At 36.9% G+C, this 17,393-nt stretch overlaps 5 protein-coding genes and 1 long non-coding RNA gene across 9 annotated transcripts; 2 read left to right on the forward strand and 4 right to left on the reverse strand.

Annotated features, from left to right (window-relative positions):
- Nucleotides 1-1,223: 1,223 nt before the first annotated feature.
- AT5G22810 (GDSL-like lipase/acylhydrolase superfamily protein) lies at nt 1,224-3,089 on the forward strand (the record flags this gene model as incomplete). The annotated part of the gene is made up of 5 exons (NM_122186.2): nt 1,224-1,479; nt 1,878-2,008; nt 2,105-2,347; nt 2,562-2,817; nt 2,896-3,089. The coding sequence occupies 5 exons, from the start codon at nt 1,224-1,226 to the stop codon at nt 3,087-3,089; spliced, it is 1,080 nt and encodes a 359-aa protein (NP_197672.2).
- AT5G22820 (ARM repeat superfamily protein) lies at nt 2,684-6,759 on the reverse strand. 3 transcript variants are annotated; one of them, NM_001343772.1, is made up of 12 exons: nt 6,540-6,759; nt 6,006-6,350; nt 5,673-5,738; nt 5,425-5,564; nt 5,209-5,335; nt 4,834-4,985; nt 4,567-4,702; nt 4,404-4,488; nt 3,859-4,130; nt 3,603-3,763; nt 3,287-3,421; nt 2,684-3,085 (listed from the first exon to the last, which is right to left on the reverse strand). In NM_001343772.1, exons 1-10 carry the CDS (start codon nt 6,663-6,665, stop codon nt 3,608-3,610), a joined length of 1,605 nt encoding a protein of 534 aa, NP_001330828.1. In that variant the 5' UTR covers nt 6,666-6,759; the 3' UTR covers nt 2,684-3,085; nt 3,287-3,421; nt 3,603-3,607. The 3 variants fall into 3 exon arrangements, with proteins under 3 accessions (NP_001330828.1, NP_001190369.1, NP_568423.1); NM_001203440.2 differs by having other exon boundaries at nt 2,684-3,421; NM_122187.3 differs by having other exon boundaries at nt 2,684-3,421; nt 3,603-4,130.
- Nucleotides 6,760-7,318: 559 nt separating this feature from the next.
- MGT10 (magnesium (Mg) transporter 10) lies at nt 7,319-10,715 on the forward strand. Of its 2 annotated transcripts, NM_122188.3 has the most exons (14): nt 7,319-7,790; nt 7,932-8,004; nt 8,091-8,161; nt 8,259-8,344; nt 8,425-8,515; nt 8,690-8,758; nt 9,087-9,167; nt 9,277-9,442; nt 9,529-9,574; nt 9,652-9,732; nt 9,808-9,890; nt 10,140-10,183; nt 10,260-10,384; nt 10,468-10,715. In NM_122188.3, the coding sequence occupies exons 1-13, from the start codon at nt 7,398-7,400 to the stop codon at nt 10,353-10,355; spliced, it is 1,380 nt and encodes a 459-aa protein (NP_568424.1). In that variant the 5' UTR covers nt 7,319-7,397; the 3' UTR covers nt 10,356-10,384; nt 10,468-10,715. The 2 variants fall into 2 exon arrangements, with proteins under 2 accessions (NP_568424.1, NP_001332159.1); NM_001343773.1 differs by lacking the exon at nt 10,468-10,715 and having other exon boundaries at nt 10,260-10,438.
- On the reverse strand, nt 10,439-13,102 carry AT5G22840 (Protein kinase superfamily protein). Its single transcript, NM_122189.3, has 4 exons — nt 12,622-13,102; nt 11,478-12,413; nt 11,332-11,379; nt 10,439-11,253 (listed from the first exon to the last, which is right to left on the reverse strand). Exons 1-4 carry the CDS (start codon nt 12,823-12,825, stop codon nt 10,825-10,827), a joined length of 1,617 nt encoding a protein of 538 aa, NP_197675.1. The 5' UTR covers nt 12,826-13,102; the 3' UTR covers nt 10,439-10,824.
- On the reverse strand, nt 13,095-16,298 carry AT5G22850 (Eukaryotic aspartyl protease family protein). The gene is made up of 10 exons (NM_122190.3): nt 15,785-16,298; nt 15,455-15,584; nt 15,114-15,364; nt 14,786-15,013; nt 14,464-14,626; nt 14,242-14,315; nt 14,057-14,153; nt 13,860-13,926; nt 13,695-13,766; nt 13,095-13,602 (listed from the first exon to the last, which is right to left on the reverse strand). Exons 1-10 carry the CDS (start codon nt 16,018-16,020, stop codon nt 13,439-13,441), a joined length of 1,482 nt encoding a protein of 493 aa, NP_197676.2. The 5' UTR covers nt 16,021-16,298; the 3' UTR covers nt 13,095-13,438.
- A 598-nt stretch (nt 16,299-16,896) lies between these two features.
- Nucleotides 16,897-17,159, reverse strand: AT5G03535. Its single transcript, NR_142691.1, has one exon. It is a non-coding gene; the product is annotated as an other RNA (long non-coding RNA).
- Nucleotides 17,160-17,393: the final 234 nt, after the last annotated feature.

The following is a 17,393-nucleotide window of genomic DNA, read 5'->3' on the forward strand; positions in this document are numbered from 1 at the left end:
ATGGTCTTACACTACAATTGAGAACATAAGAGATATATATATATATATATATATATATGGAAGTTAATGAATTAACTATACAAGACTTGGTGACAAAGTTTTATGATAGCTTGGAGCTTAAGTTGGATAATAGTTTTATGGATAATTATCCAATTTCAACACAATTTTGTTTTTTGAGCAACTCTCTAGGTTACACCCATAGTTCACAATACATGACTATATATATGAGAGATTACTAGCTAGATAACCTAATTACATGAGTTTGGATGGACTTCTTTAAAGATAATAGCTTGGGCTTTATGTGTACTCTAATAATATATATACCGGACTAATCCCACCTGATAGCCGATTTCATCCTGTTCCTTTTAAGAAAACTTTCTTTTTTGAAGTTACAATCAGCTAAATCATCGACTAGGAAAGCTTCGTGGATCATCAGAGACTTGAAGACCTACTTTTTATGCCCTATGTGACTCAAACACGTTTTCCCTCTCTATTTTCTGAATTCTTTTTTACTTTCCAACCAAATCCTTAGTAATAACCAAAGTAAAAGAGAAGTAATTGATTGACAAAAAAAAAAAGAGAAGTAATAATTTACCGACTAATAATTTGCCCTATTTGACTCAATAATTTACTGACTCAAAAACGTTTTGCCGCCCTATGTGACTAATAATATACGGACTCAAAAACCAAAGTAAAAGAGAAATCCACCATACCGGTGTACCAAAACTACGACGTTACATTGGCTATTTTTCAAAAGATATATTTACGTGTGCATATATAAATCGTATTGACGTATGAATGAGTTAGAAAGACAAGTGTCAAATGGCACACACAACGTAACAGAACTATAAATGTTAAAGACAAATCAATGCCCAAGTCTCGCAACTACTTTCTTTCAATGTCCCTCTTTGCTATTTGCAAAGTGTTTTTACATTTTTCAGGCCAACAGAGACAAATCAATGTGTTGTGCGTTATCAGAGAGACATATAATGATAGATACATAAACGTATCATTATATAAAAACATTTGAGTCCACCTAATCTATCACATTTATTACAATCCCCAAAATGTTTGTCTATTCTAATTCTATATAAACACCCTTGCATGCAAAAACTACATACACACTCATGCTACTCACACAAGCATCAAAAGCAGAAACAAATATATACATCACCATAATCATCATCATCATTAGAACCTTCATCTTTTTGAGCAACAAAGTTATGGGTTTCTCGGGAATTTGGTTAAATCTTTATGTGGTGTTTGGATCTTTAATGGTTTTTGAGAGAATGGTGGTGATGAAGGCACAGCCACTGGTTCCAGCAATTTTCATATTTGGTGATTCGGTGGTTGATGTGGGAAACAACAATGATATCTACACAATCGTCAAAGCTAATTTCCCTCCTTATGGAAGAGATTTCACAACCCATACACCCACCGGACGCTTCTGCAATGGAAAGTTAGCTACTGACTTCACCGGTACTTTTCTGTTTTCTTCGTTGTTTATTTCAGTGATATATATATAGCTAGTGACACATAACATGAAGATATACATGCATGCATGGTTATATACATATACACCATACACACATCCATTTAAACTAAATAAACTTTTGAACAGCATATATGTATATGTGTACTCAAAGAGTAAAACATTAAGAGCCATGACTTGATGATGATTTCTTCAACTTAGAGTAGAAAAATTAAACCACCGATTGTCGGGTACTCGGGTTGTATTAGCATGCACGGGGAGCAATTTGTTACTGAAATGAAGAAAACAATGTACATGCATTAGGTTGAGAAATCTCTATGCATATATATGTACATGCTATATAATAACTAAATGATGAATTAGTTTTTGTGTGTTGGTTGTGTAGCTGAGAATCTTGGGTTCAAATCATACCCACAAGCTTATCTAAGCAAAAAGGCAAAAGGCAAGAACCTTTTGATTGGAGCTAATTTCGCCTCTGCAGCCTCTGGTTATTACGATGGCACAGCCAAGCTCTACGTTAGTACCATAGCTCTTATTTCGTCCTCTAACAGCAAAATTAAACTTTAGTAGATAAAAACGTCTTCTTACTTATTTTCATTGTTGGTTATGAAGAGTGCAATATCGTTGCCGCAACAGCTAGAACATTACAAAGACTACATTAGTCGAATCCAAGAAATCGCAACCTCAAACAACAATTCAAACGCCAGTGCCATAATCTCCAATGGCATCTATATCGTCAGCGCAGGGAGCAGCGACTTCATACAAAACTACTATATCAACCCTCTCCTCTACAGAGACCAATCACCTGATGAGTTCTCTGATCTCCTTATCCTCTCCTACTCCAGTTTTATTCAGGTTATTTTTTCTCCATTTTTCGTTTGTTTGTTTAAATAATGCTTAAATGAGAAATCCGATAGAATGATTTGAGCAATATCATAAACTTAGATGGTGTAATCGGAATAAGACAGTCAAAATGTTGATCAAATTATGGTGGCGGGAATGGTAATATTGTTGAGATAGTTAAAGTGTAATTTTGTTCTGTTTTTGTTTTGTTTTGGGGATTCTGTAGAATTTATATTCGTTAGGAGCAAGAAGGATCGGAGTGACTACACTTCCGCCCCTCGGTTGTTTACCGGCGGCCATAACTGTAGTGGGTCCACATGAGGGTGGATGCTCGGAGAAGCTTAACAACGACGCAATCTCCTTCAACAACAAACTCAATACGACGTCACAGGATCTCAAGAGAAACCTCATTGGACTCAATTTAGTCGTCTTTGATATCTATCAGCCTCTCTATGATCTTGCCACCAGGCCATCAGAATTTGGTATTTATACATACATGTCAAAGCATAAAAAACAATTCTTACTAACATCATACTAATAAGTGTGTGTTTAACTTTCAGGATTTGCAGAGGCAAGAAGAGCTTGTTGTGGAACAGGGTTACTAGAGACATCAATACTGTGCAACCCAAAATCAGTAGGAACATGTAACAATGCAACTGAGTATGTCTTTTGGGACGGATTTCATCCAACGGAAGCTGCTAACAAGATTCTCGCTGACAATCTCTTGGTCTCTGGCATCTCTCTCATCTCCTGATCATCCATCTCTCTACTTTAGTCTCAAAGTTTCAGTATGTTTTATTGTTATGCCCATTTGAATTGAGATTTATGTCGAAAGATACTCGGTGAAACTTCTATTTCTGAATATTTGAGGAGTTATTTTTTCTGTTGCACATCTATTCTTCTTGTGTACAATTTGTCATATTGTGCCCTAAGAGAGAAGCAAGTTCTAACCTGAATCTGTCTGTTCAAAAGTCTACTGGGTCTGCCATTTCTTGAAGCTGACTTCATGTGGTATGCCTTGAAAGTAGAGAAGATTGTAAACTTTCAAGAGATAGATTCCCCATGAATTAAGATCCTTCAATGGAGCTACAATTGAGAAAGAAGAAAATGATGAGTCAAGTATTTCCAAGTATCTGACAGTTCAAAGAAGATAGAAACAAGATCAGATTCTATGAAACTGTAAGACCAATTATAATATGAGAGGTTGCTTTGAGTTTCAGGCTCTCTGGATCACTTGAAACAGTAGTTGAATGCAAACAAGTCTTACAATATTTATAGTTGAATAGCTTCCTTGATATATCTGTGACAGCAATCGAATAGCCTTTTAACATCAGCTAGGTTTATAGAGCAATTCCCGTTCACGGTTTCCTCCTGTAAATTCTCCTTGCGAGCATTCCAATTGTTCAATATCGATTCAATCTTCTGTATCTGTTGTTGCTTAAGGTCCACAAAAGATCTGTACAGGCCAACTATGTAGAATCTAGAAAGAAGTAACAAAATTAGAGGAATATAAAAGTGGATACAGCAATTGTTCGTGCGCTTGACTTTATCTGGGAAGGGAATGAGTTTCGGGACTCGTTTGAATCTTCTAGTTGGGTATCAAGAAAATCATCTTCAATAATATCTGCGTTGCTTAACAAAACCAATATGTACTGACTCAGAAGGAATGTGTTTATCTCGGATTCATTAACTCTGGCAAGTAATCTCGCAATAACATTCCAAAGGGCTCTTCTTGCTTCTACATCATCCGAAGCAAATGGTAAAGTACTGAATAAACCTTCCAAGAAAGAAAAATCTGCGTGTGCAGATTCTTAGTGTCAGATAAAGACATGAAGCAACAACCAAGACCACTACGCAAATTATTTCCCTGTTCATCCTAATTGTCAAGTACAAGCCTTCACTATGTATTACAAAAAACCGAAAATCTCATACTTGTTACAAACTTGATTATAACTTTTTCGTAACCCACAATTCCAGAACTAAGATCTGCGTGCAGTAGAGTCATGTCACACTCTGCAAACCCAAAATGGAAAACTATGACTAGACATTTCATGAAATTAAAGTTTACCTTCCAATACTTCTGGAATGAAATCGACTCTTTCAGACAGCATATTTGCGATTAAAACTCCAGTAGTAACACAAGATGTTGCAACCTACAGTGAAGTTCAGTTTATGTTACATTATAATTTGAGATATATTCAATGGAAAGCTTCATATAAACCTAAAATTACCTCGGCTTTGTCCTGAAGTTTCATAAGATCACAGACTAATTGAAAAAGTTCTTTGCTAGAGCAAATCTCTTTAGAATAGCTATCTGAAGCAGAAAGGGCTTCAATAGCTCGGAGAATAATTTCAAGGACGGGGTACCTGAAAACATACACAAGGGTTCATTGTACATACTACATAGTAAAGCATAACACTTGTTTTTTTTTGCAAGAATAGAAATGCCATTCACTAACACTTGATGATCTTTAAGATGAGTTTCTGTTCTTCCATACCTTTCTGGAATTCTTTCTTTAGTCAACTTGCTCATTTCAAATGAAAGAAGATTGATCAAGAGACTCGTCAAACCCAGATTCATTAGTGGAGGAATCAATAGCTGCTCAACCTCAGGTTGACCTTCTATGATACCTAACAATAGCCCTACACTCTATGGTAAAATAGAAATGAATTAGCAAATTAAGAAAAACCATGATAAACTAAAACTTACAGAAAATGGTGGAGGGACATGAATAGGCATAAAGTAGAGAATTTCAGAAAATTCATTAACTCAGAGTTCATTAAATAAAATTCACCACTTCGATCAACCTTTCAACAATCAAGTCGTCCAGTGCAAGAATGACTAAGTTACAAGAACAAATTTCAGAAGTTACCTTTTCAATAAGATGAGGATTCAAGGTATTTTCCGCAATCCACAAAATATGGCGAAGTATATCATCAGACTCCAAACAATGGGCCCAGGAAGTACACCCAGCGCCAGAGAGTCCTGTGGTGAGTATCCTATTGGAGATACATGTCGGATAGTTAGATAACCCAACCAACTAATCAAGCATGAATCTACATTTGAGGTAACAAATTTATTGTTTTACCTGCAAACTTCACTTAGGCATTGGGTATCATCAAGAAACAACTGCCCCACAAGTGTATTGACGATTCCGGCTGTAGACTCTATATGTTTCAACAGACCTTCATGGCAAGCAAGGTTCCTAATAATCCCGAGACAGATTTCCTAGCAAGCCCCAAAACGAAAAAGAAATGTAAAAATTAAAGTCAATTCAAGAAGACAACAATAATTAGAAATGACTTAGACTTATCATACATACACTGAGTTACTTACTCGAATACGGGGAGATTTTGAAACCATAAGGTTTGCGTGAAGCACTTCTAAAATTAGGTTCTGTACCTGCAAAGCCAAAGCATTACAACTTCAGGTCTCAACTCCACTACATGGATTCAATAGATAGAGCACTGTAGTACATTTCCAAAACCACTATACGGAACCAAGCTGCTCTTTTATCTACATGGAAACCAATTAGTTCTTTTTCAACAACTCTGCCCCAAATTTCCTATTGGTCTAAACTCAACTTTAAACCAACGTTACTACTTGGCAATTCAAAATCCAGAGTAAAGAATATATAAAGGCATTACTTCAAAGTATAAATCCATTTACCATTAGCTCAGCATGAGTTCTACTGGCGGCAAGATCCCACAAAACACAACCATGATCTTCCCATGCCGATGACCCGTCTTGCATTCCCGGCGCTGGACATGAACTAACCGTCTCCCCCACCTCATAAGTGGATTCATCATGATTATCTCCAATGTCCATGCTCTCTGGATCACCATTGGAAGTCTCAACAACCCCATTTCCAGATATAGCTACTACACCTTGAACCACATTATCCGTATTCATATGATCATTATGTCGTTCGTCACTTCCCGAATCAATTGGAAGGAGTTTCCTTATCAGTGAAATAAGATAGCTAGGATCAACTGTAGTCGAAATGTCAAACAACTGCACAACACAGAAAATAAGAAACATCACTCTCTACACAAATAAAAATCACAACTTTAAATCCAAAAACTACTCTTAAATAGCCAACTAAAAACCCCTAATTGCACAAAGTACCATTGACGCTCAATTTCCTACAATGAAACTACCTCAACAACAACGAAGAGTGAGCAAATTAAGCTCAAAATTTACCTCATCAGGCGGAGGAGGAGGATGATGTGAGGGAAACTCGTTTTCACTTTCTTCTCTTCTTCCAGTAAAATTTTCTTCTTCTTCTTCAAGTATTCCTCGCTGTTTCGTCGCTTCATCGTCTTCCATTTTAATCTCTCTGGTTTTTTAATTTCTCCTTTGCCCTTATTTCTCTTCTTCTCTCGCCAGAAAATTCGAAACACCGCTTTACTTGTTTTACAAAATAGTCCTTGTACTAAATCATGTCTTGTTTTCACACCTACATAATTTACTTCTCTTATAAAGTACCTTAATCTTTTCAATAGACGATTACACCCCCATTTTGAATGAACCACAAAAATCTGCCAACTGTTAAATAAGTCTCGGTGACAGGTGGCAGATTATTCACAGGTGAAAAGATCGTGGGTAAGAAAAGCCTCAGCCACAAAATTAACGGTCAACTACCATAAATTGTTTATTCATTAATCCAAAACAAATCTCTATTTAATAATTTTTTGGAAAAAATTAAATTTTTTAAGAAATAACAGAAATATTTGTAAGAAATAAAAACTTCGATAGAGATAATTTGATATATACAGTAAAAATTCTATAAATTAATACACACGGTAAATTATTATTTTGATATTTTTTATAAAGTTTTCACTTTATTTATTTTATTGTTTTGTCCAAAAATTTATTATTAAAAACACATTAATTTGTAAAAATGCCAAAAAATGATTAGATGTTTCGGAAATATTTGAGAGTGACAAGTCATACAAATTGGATGTTGTTTTTACTTTTTTAGTTTTTTGGTAAAATTATCCTTAAAGCTAAAAATCTCCATAACCAAAGCTTCTTCGTTCCACCAGCACCAAACCAACAATGGCGTTAACTCCAATTCCTTCAACATTCACTTCTCTCTTCAACTTCTCCGATCACTCTCCATATCCATCTCCATCTCTCCATTATCTTCTTCCTGGATCTTCTCCTTCCTTTTCTCTCCAGTTATCTGCGTTGAGTAGAACTCCGATCTACTTCGAGGCACTTAAAGTTTTATCGAGATCGAAATGTTTCGCCAAGTCTCCGACAACCGCCGAGGATTTCGTCGGCGATTACGAATCCCTTAACGTTAGCGACGACGACGATGGTAGTGACAGTAATAGTAGTGATGGAGATAACGGAGGAGGAAGAGATGATTCAAAGAAGATCGATTCTTCTTCTTCTTCTTCATCAAGTGACTCTACGTCTCTGGGAATTCGTGAACCGGTTTATGAGGTTTCTTCTGGATATAATGAACTATTGAATTGCATGTTCATATAGTCAATTAGTCATATATTTAGGATTCTGTTTGAATTGATTAGCTTTGGATGAAACTGTCACTTGTTGTATCTCATCAAAGTTTGTAACTTTATGAAGGTTGTGGAAGTGAAGGCGACTGGAGCAATATCTACAAGGAAGATTAACAGACGACAGCTGCTTAAATCCAGTGGTGACTGAAACAATAGTTAACTATTTTATACATTTGATGATCGTCATGTTGGTAGTTCTCTATGATAAGTCTAATATTTTAATCAGGTCTTCGTCCAAGAGATATACGAAGCGTTGATCCTTCGTTGTTTATGACAAACTCAGTGCCATCTCTATTGGTATATATATAGCTCAAACTTATCATTTCTCTACAGTTATGTGTATGATGAACCATCTATATGACAATGTTGAGACCTTTTCTTACATGTTATTTAGGTCCGTGAACATGCGATTCTGCTAAATTTGGGCTCCCTGAGAGCAATAGCCATGCGAGACCGTGTCCTTATATTTGATTATAACCGGTAATCTTGGTCGCAGTATATCTCTTTTTCTTCAGATCAATTTCTCTAGTATCGCTGGTGTAAGTCCAAAATATTTTCAGGAGAGGAGGAAGAGCTTTTGTAGATACATTGATGCCTCGGCTTAACCCAAGAAGTATGAATGGAGGACCCTCTATGCCATTTGAACTAGAGGTTGGTTTGGCCCATAAATAATTTGATTGGATGATGATTTGTTTATGTAGAAATATATGTTTTGTACACAGATAAAAGATTATAAATATTATCTCTTCAGCCCTGCATAACTTGAGTTTGTTATAATTCCAATCATTTTGGTGTTAACCTTTCATTACTCTGGCTTTATTGAAGGCTGTTGAATCGGCGCTAATCTCAAGGATACAACGATTAGAGCAAAGGCTTATGGACATTGAACCCCGTGTGAGTATGAAAAGCTAGTGAGTATATTTCAGTTAGATCTTCTTCACTTTGACTGCTAGACTAGGACTTCTCCATGACTAAGTTAGATCTTAAAAGGAACGGATTCGTGCTATAGAGGATGAAACTGCCATTTTCGACACACAAAGCATTTCCTTTTGCTATAAGTTTAAGTTTGAACTGAGCATAGGATAAAAGAGCTGAGGCGTTAAAATGAAATCCTTTATATGTTCTGACATGAAACCCTGTAGTTTTTTCCAAACATTGGCTTATGGCTTTTAAAGATCATTCTTTTTGCTCTTAATGTTTATATTACTTCCATTTGGTTCAGGTCCAAGCTCTACTTGAGGTTTTACCCAACCGCTTAACTGCCGATATATTGGAGGAACTTCGTATTAGCAAACAAAGACTGGTAAACTTTATTTAGTTGTTTATGTATGTATATTCTTGTTAGTTGTTCGCTTCAGAGAACTCAATGTTCGGTTTTTTGTATTGAATTTTTCTTTATACACTTTTTAAAGGTTGAATTGGGCTCCCGAGCTGGAGCTCTTAGACAAATGCTCCTGGATCTTTTAGAGGATCCCCATGAAATACGCCGCATATGCATCATGGGAAGAAATTGCACACTTAGAAGAGGAGACGATGATTTGGAGTGTACATTACCCTCAGATAAGCTGATTGCTGAGGGTAAGACTGCAAACATTTCCTCCATGATAATCACCACAAACAGATGAATTTAACGAGATTCATTTTCTTTTTCTGGTTCCGTGCAGAAGAAGAGGAGGAAATCGAAATGCTCTTGGAGAACTATCTGCAAAGGTCTTGACTTTTGCTCTTGAAGCACTCTGATATGTTTCATTGTTATGTAGTGAAACTCTATGGCTTCGTATGTGCAGATGTGAGTCATGCCATGGACAAGCAGAAAGACTTCTGGATTCTGCAAAGGAAATGGAAGACTCAATTGCTGTCAATCTAAGGTACTGAAGATAACAAAATACTCCTTTCTCTTAAATTCTTAGGCACTCTTACCATGGTCCATTGTTTGTTTCCAGTTCTCGGAGGCTTGAGGTCAGCAGGTTCGAGTTGCTTCTTCAGGTCGGTACATTTTGTGTTGCAGTTGGTGCTCTCATCGCAGGTATATTCACAAACTTTTGATGATTTGTATCCGCTTTCTCTGAAACCTTTGAACTATAGTAGAGCCTTTGCATTTAAACTACCAACTACCAAGATTGAACGGAGTGTCCACATTCTCCATTACATATGTGCTATTTGAATTTGACTACAAAGAACCATTTCCCTATGAACATGATCTCAAAGCCAACAAATCCTATTTTTCCCCTGTTCATTGTAAATGGCTTATACCTTTTGTTTTGGGTACCTGCAGGTATATTCGGCATGAACTTGAGGTCCTATCTTGAAGAACAAGCTGTAAGTCCTCATCAAGCAACCACATATTTACAACTATTGTGCCATCATTTTACCATTAACATCTCGGGTTTTGCAGTCTGCATTCTGGCTAACAACGGGTGGAATCATCATAGGCGCTGCAGTCGCCTTCTTTCTCATGTATTCCTATCTCAGTAGACGCAAAATCTTTTGAACCTTCAATCCTAAAAGACGAAAGAAGAGGTAAACCTGTTTCTTCTTCTTCCCATTTCCATATCCCCTTTAAATTTGATAAAGAGCGCTCAAAATATACGTAAATATTACAGGTTTAAAATCCGTGAAGAAAGTGAATTTCATTCATCACAGTTACATTATGGCATTAGGCCCCTACTAGTAGTTAGAGCGAGGTGAGTTCATCAAATGTCTGATAAATATTTATTGTTGTGGTCTCCATTGAACCCCAGTGACTTGTGTGCTATGTCCTCATTGCTTGGTAATGTTGTAAGATCAATGTATCATTTAATAAACTGGTTCGAAAGCAAATGAAAATTCAAATATAGGGTTTATCAAAACTGTTTTCGAGAGTAAAGGGATAAAAAACAATACAGTATCTAAATCTTCGATTCCCAGAGAAGAAATTCAAAGACAAATACAAAACTTTTTCAGGCATTTATATTTGTTTCTTAAGTACGAAGATCACGAGCTGATTGACGACCTTCTCTTGCTGAGGTCTTTCTTTCCGAGCCATCAATGGCGATATTTCCAACACCTGCCTCCATGGCTTCCCTCTCAACCTTTTCCTTATCTTTATCCTCATCCGACGCTTCCTCTTCTTCTTCTTTGGGATTTTGTGGACTCGATGACGGTTTCAGTGATTTAGGGACCGGATTCAACCATGGGTGCGTTAGGCACTGAGCAGCCGTCGGTCTCTTCTCAGGTACAAATTGAAGAATGGGAGTGATGAAATCTTGCATAGCAATTGCGTCTTCCTCGCTGAAGTCATATTTATCTGTTAAGACCTTGCTAAGTGGCCAAAACCGTAACCGCCTGATGTGCCGTAGTTCACCCTGTCGGTTGAAGAAATCCCGCGAATGGCGTCCACCTAATGCAATCTACATTTAACAAAATCCCTTTAAAAAGCTCTATTCTTGATATTGATAAATAAGAGAACACTGTGTTTTTGGATTTACCTTTCGTGGCATCATCCCGAGAAGCTCCATCATCAATGCCAAGTGATCCTGAAACCAAAGTCCATTAGTGTTACAATTGAGTACAAACGACATGAAACGATTTTATTTTTTCACAAAGTATGAGAAATCACATAAGAGATATATACCTCATCTCGCTCAAAGTTTTCACCACTGTGAGGATCGAATAGAACATCTCCGGTGGCAAGCTCAAAACAAATGCAAGCAAATGACCACATATCCGCTGAGGTTGAGTATTTTGAGCCAAGAACAACCTCAGGACACCGGTACTGTCTTGTCTGAATATCACTCGTAAACTGTTTATAAGTCCAACAAGCATTCCCAAAATCCACCAACTTGCATTTCCGATCAACATCCGCAAGTAACTTTTGCCTCGTGGATTGGCTTCCTCTCCTATTTCCCCGGCTCTTTTGACTAACATTCTCTGCATCTTTTACTCTTTCAGAACTCTCTTCCAACCTCTCCACAGTTGCATTTCCATTTGGTCTTGCCTCAGAGTTAGAAGAGTCTCTCTCATTTTCCTCTGAACCTTCCACTTTCTTAGCTTTCTTACGGATCTTCTTCTTCTGATTCTTAGTCAAATCCGCACTATACGTATAACTCTTAGGTTTCTCTTTTTCAACTGGTCTCTCAGGAACAGCCTTGTCCTTCACAGTTGGAAGAACAAGAGGAATCCCCGATTTCCGAGCATCTGCTTCAGGGTCAATAGTGGAACAAAGCAGAATATTCTCCGGCTTGATATCAGTATGAATAATAGAAAGTTCACGATGAAGATAATCCAAACCAACTAAGATATGAAAACAGATCTCTTTAACCATATGAAGAGGAACCCCTCGGTAATCACTGTACTTGATAACCGACAAGAGGTTATCTCCCAAATACTCAAAAACCATACAAACATGTTGCCCATTAGGACCAGCATGCTTGAAATGATCAAGAAGCTTCACAACACACTTCTTATCTTCCGCATCGCCTTCTGCAATCTGTTTCAATATCTTTATCTCATCCATGGCCGCTTCAGTGTAGTGCTGAGCACTCTTCTGGATTTTCAAAGCTACGTATCGCTACAAACAAATGAATTCAAAGGCAAGATTCAATTCTCTAACTACAAGAACTTCCTCATTCTCTAACAAAGCTAGTTCAATCACAACAATGCAATTCAATATATACTGCCTAAACCCTAGCTCAAGCCAGTTCCTTTTCCCTACTATCTAAAAACCCTAAAATTGATTCTCTGAGAAACGAAGCATAGAAGTGAAAGTAGTGACTTACAGAGTTGAGAGTGTCCCAAGCGAGCCAGACAGTGGAGAAATGTCCCCAACCAAGCTTACTTTGAATGACATAAGATCCATTCTTAAAAGTATCACCGACTCGAACCGTATGGTAACCTCCTCTTCTGTAATCTTCTGTTCCTTCGTCCTCTGATGAGTAGTCACTAGCGTCACTCAGACGTCCACCGTTCTTCTCATCCGCCATCGCCGGAATAGTTGAAAAGTACCCCCAATCGAGAAACAGCGAATCTCGATCTGGGAAATTCAATTCAGGAAAAACCCCTAAAACCCTAGAAATTTGAGGTTCTATGGAAGAGAAGAAAGTTGGAGATTTTTAGAAGACGACCAAATAAAAAAAGAGATTAATTGATAAATTACCTAATTTGAGCATAACATTAATAACAGATAAATTATGAAACACGAGTTAGTGTTTGTGTCAGATAAGAAAGATTAGGGCTTTCGTTGACTCTGTCTGAGTAAGAGTGTACGGAAGTATGATGAACAAAATAGAATTGTGAGATAGTATGATTTCGTTTTTAACTTTGCAGAATTTCCACTAAAAAACTTGATCAGGAGAACAATACACACACATAGACACAACTATGTATAAAAGGAATTATGTACATCAAAAACTATAACAATGAAATAGGAATAAAAAAACATACAAACAAACAACAAACAAGTTAATTTTTCTTTTGCTGGGATTCGCCGGTTGGGAGAAACTTACTCGCCGGTGACCACAAATTAACACGCCGACGACCACATCAAAAGGGTATCGAAGAAACTACAATTTAGGCAAAGTTGTGAAAAGCTGTGTGCTATAAGAACATGTTGATTACCATTAGTAACAACATTAGAGTGTTTCCAACAATGTCCAAAGATAACTTCTGCGGTGCTGCAGCATTCTCACTAAACTGTCCTGCGTTCACATATTCGCTTCTTCCGCTGCTGCTAGTCGCTGAGACATTTACCGACGTCGAACCTGAAGAAAGATAAAAAAGGTTAAGAATTTTTTAAGTGTGGTAAGATTTCATTGCTTTAGGGTGTCATTTGAGTTAAAGAGATGAGATTTACAGTCGTAGTTTGCCCATCCGATTCTCTGACCGACCAGATCATAGACAAAGATCTTGTCTTTAAGAACCAAATCTGCAGAAGAAAAAAAGATGACAAAAACAGATGTTTTGTGTTACCAAATGTAGATTTCAAATAACAAAGGCTTCAGCTTTCGATTCGGGTTACCTCCAAGGATCGTTATCCCTTGATTCTGTATCCTTTGAAAACCGATGCACCACACTGCAGTACCTCCCTAGAAAGCAGAGTGCAGAGGCCAATGTTATACCAGGAACAGAAAAAAAAAAACTCACTGTTTCAGGTCAAGGTAGGTTCAGATTCTGAAACCAGGTTCCTATGAAAAGGTTGCGAGTTAAAGTGCTTACGACATTGTTCTGCTGTATGAGGTAATCCTGAGGATTCAAGAACATAGATGCTCCACCAGCAAAGTTCAAGCTAACTGGAGGAAATATGTCTCCGACACTGATCATCACAGTACAATAAAAAAGTTCAAATGTTTACCAATTAAGAAGACATGCTTGGGATAAGAAGATGTGGTCAGAGGATAGACCTTGTGGTTATTACGTAACATTGGTTCCCTTTCGAAACAACGGGTCTGACAGACTGCGAAACAGCATTTGTAATCTGAAAAATTCCATAAGACAGATAACATTTAAGTATTGAACGAAGATTGCAGAGTATCAAGTCAATGGAGTACAGTTATAGTAACTCCATTTCACAGATGGTTCGGTGATATCAAAAGCATATAGCAACGTGAGCTCTGATGACTTACAGCTTCAACGAAAGGAACATAGGCTGCTTCAGAAAGGTATGCCAATGTTGTACCAGTGTCAATGATTGTTCCCTGGCCGTTTGATGTAGAGAAGACCGATGGATTGATAGGTAAAGCTTGGCCATTTACTGAGATGCTCAGCAGATTCACATTGTAATGAGGCCTGACATTTTAACACGCCATAAGATCATGCTTATCAGTCAATCTCTAATGAACATTTGAGCAACTATTTAAATAAGATCATGCTTATCAGTCACTCTCTAATGAACATTTGAACAACTATTTAAAATGAAACGGTTTCGAGGGATAAATGAACACTCACTGTGAGGGAACAAGTGGAGTAAAGACCATGTTTGGCTCCACAATCTCTCCAAGAACCAATATGCCTCCGCCTCCATTCTCTCCTTTCAAGCAGTGAGAGAACACTCTTGGAGCTATTCCCTGTGAAGCAAGCTGAGAAATGACAGACATTCCTTGCTGCCCAAACCCGAAGATTCCATCAACCGCTCTATCAGACTTCACTAAATCTCCCGTCTGAGAGGTGCTGCAACTGGTTCCAGAAAAACAATCCCACATAGCAACCAACAAAGTCAAGAGTAATGGCCCATATTGATGACTATGAAACAAAGGATTCGCTGAAATAAACTCACCCAAACACAACCGGAGCCGTTGAGTTTGGGACCAGAGAGCTTCCCACAATCATATCAAATTGCAAGACATCAGATACGTAGAACCCTGAAGTGCCACTTCCATCCCCATACTGAAACGTGTAAGCACAAAGGTTGTTCTGAACAGAACAGCCTGAATCAGAAGACTGAATACCCCAACTGCATCTTTGATCAGAACATGAAATCGGTGATGCTGTTACAGAGCTCCCTGGATCAAAGAAATTCAACTGAATCTGCAAAAGAAAGAAGCATCATATTAACAATCCAAAACCACAGAAATCATAACTAGACCAAGATTATGACAAAGAATTCAAAAGCTTTACTTGGAGTCCACTGGTTTGAGGACAGCCATTACAAGAAGCACAACTAACCCACAAAACATCACTTCCTGTATCAACCTGTACATAAAAATCTCTTGGAGGAGTTCCTAATCGTAGTTTCGTGTAGTACAGTCTGTTACAAAGTCAAACACCAAAACTAAGCAGAAAACAACAAAACCAAAAAAAGAACTTTTGATTGAGACTTGCAACAAAACAAAACTTTAACAGACAATGACTGAGATTTACTCAGATATTGTATCTAACACCTTACAGGCATTGCCAAAAATCGATCAATCACCAAAAAAGAACATAAAGATGAAAACTTTAAATTACCCAACAACGAAAGGATCAAAAGTTCCGTCCACGGGAAAATCTATGACTCCACCTAAAGACTGTAACAATCTGCCGTGTCTAGCTTCATCACGAGCCTTGAGCTGACTAAGTTCCATTTCGTGATTCGCTGGAATAACTCTTTCAAGTTTCAACGCCGCCGGGAAACCGTAAGACAAAACCGCCGCCGGTAATAAACAGCAAATCAGAATCGCCGCCGCAAAACGAATAGCGGCCATAGCTTCCCGAGTTGGGTCTGCTTATAAGTGTTAACAAGATCTCTGTTTTATCTCATCAGAAACCAAAAAGATCATCTTTTTACTTCCGGGCACGACAAGGAATGAAGAATTGTGCCGTCAAATTGTAAACGGCTAGGAATTGTTAGACTTGAAATTCATGAAGACAGAAGAAGAAGAAGATTTGCAGATTTGTGTTTGTACTTGTGTCGTCTTTTGGGATAGAGAGAGAGAGAGAAGTAACAGCGGATAAACAGAAAATGTTCAAGTGTAGATTACGCCAAAATATCACATGTGTTTTAATTCGATTGATTTACTTTTTTATCAACCGATTTTTATTTCTTTCTATTAATCGATTTATATTTTAATATTATGAATTGAAATAATCGATTTCTTATTTTATATTTATCAAAAAAAATTGTTTATATAAATGATATATACGGTTATGTACTATTTATTGTTATTATATATAATTTAACAAAAAGAATAAAATAACCGTATCTTTTAAATTTGGAAAAAAATTATAATATGTGAGTAAATGTGGCACATCTAAGAAAATTGGATATTCAATAGTTTTGAAGATGGAAGTGGAATTCCAAGTTGGTTAATGTTAAACCGTTGCCAAGTCAATAATCAGTCAATCTTTATTTTATATTATAGATGATGTTTTATCATCCATGTTGAATAGAAAAAAAAAAGAGATCAATCATGATGTATAAAAAGTAAAAAAGAAAGAGAAATATTGCTATCTTTATTTTCTATATGTAATTTCTGCTTCATAGAGTAGAATGATCAACAACTTTTTCTTTACTACTTTTTAAGACAAATCTGATAAATTTCTACCCGAATTTAAGTAATAAATTCGACATTTTGAACAGGCGTGGAAAGGTTGCTTAGCAAACACGTAGTTACTTATCAAATACAAAAAGTATAATTGCGTAGGTGAATAAGGATTTGGATTCTTAAAAAAGAAAGAAAATGGAGACCAGTCAATGGAAGGTTCTTTCTTGGCATCATCTCCTTAGGCTTTCTTTTTTCTAATTTCTTTTTTTTTCATGGACAACATTTCTGGTTACCTAAACCACATAATGCGTACTTTTGACGCACTTCATACTTGTATGCACAGAACAAAAGCAAGTGTGTATTTGTTTATACAGAATTGTGTATTTATTTATACGTACGTGTTTTGTATATGTTGAAACTAAGAATCCATTGGAAATGCAAGTTATACTTTTGAACAACATTGGATATTTCAAAAGCAAAAAAACAATGGATATTTTCAAACAAGTTGATGAATTTAGGTAACTTGAAGACTCGATTGGTTTACGTACGGGTCAAATGTATCATTTCCAATATATAGACGAAGGACATTCGTT

This window comes from Arabidopsis thaliana, chromosome 5, assembly GCF_000001735.4.
Source record: "Arabidopsis thaliana chromosome 5, partial sequence".
In the NCBI taxonomy this organism is placed as follows: Eukaryota; Viridiplantae; Streptophyta; class Magnoliopsida; order Brassicales; family Brassicaceae; genus Arabidopsis; species Arabidopsis thaliana.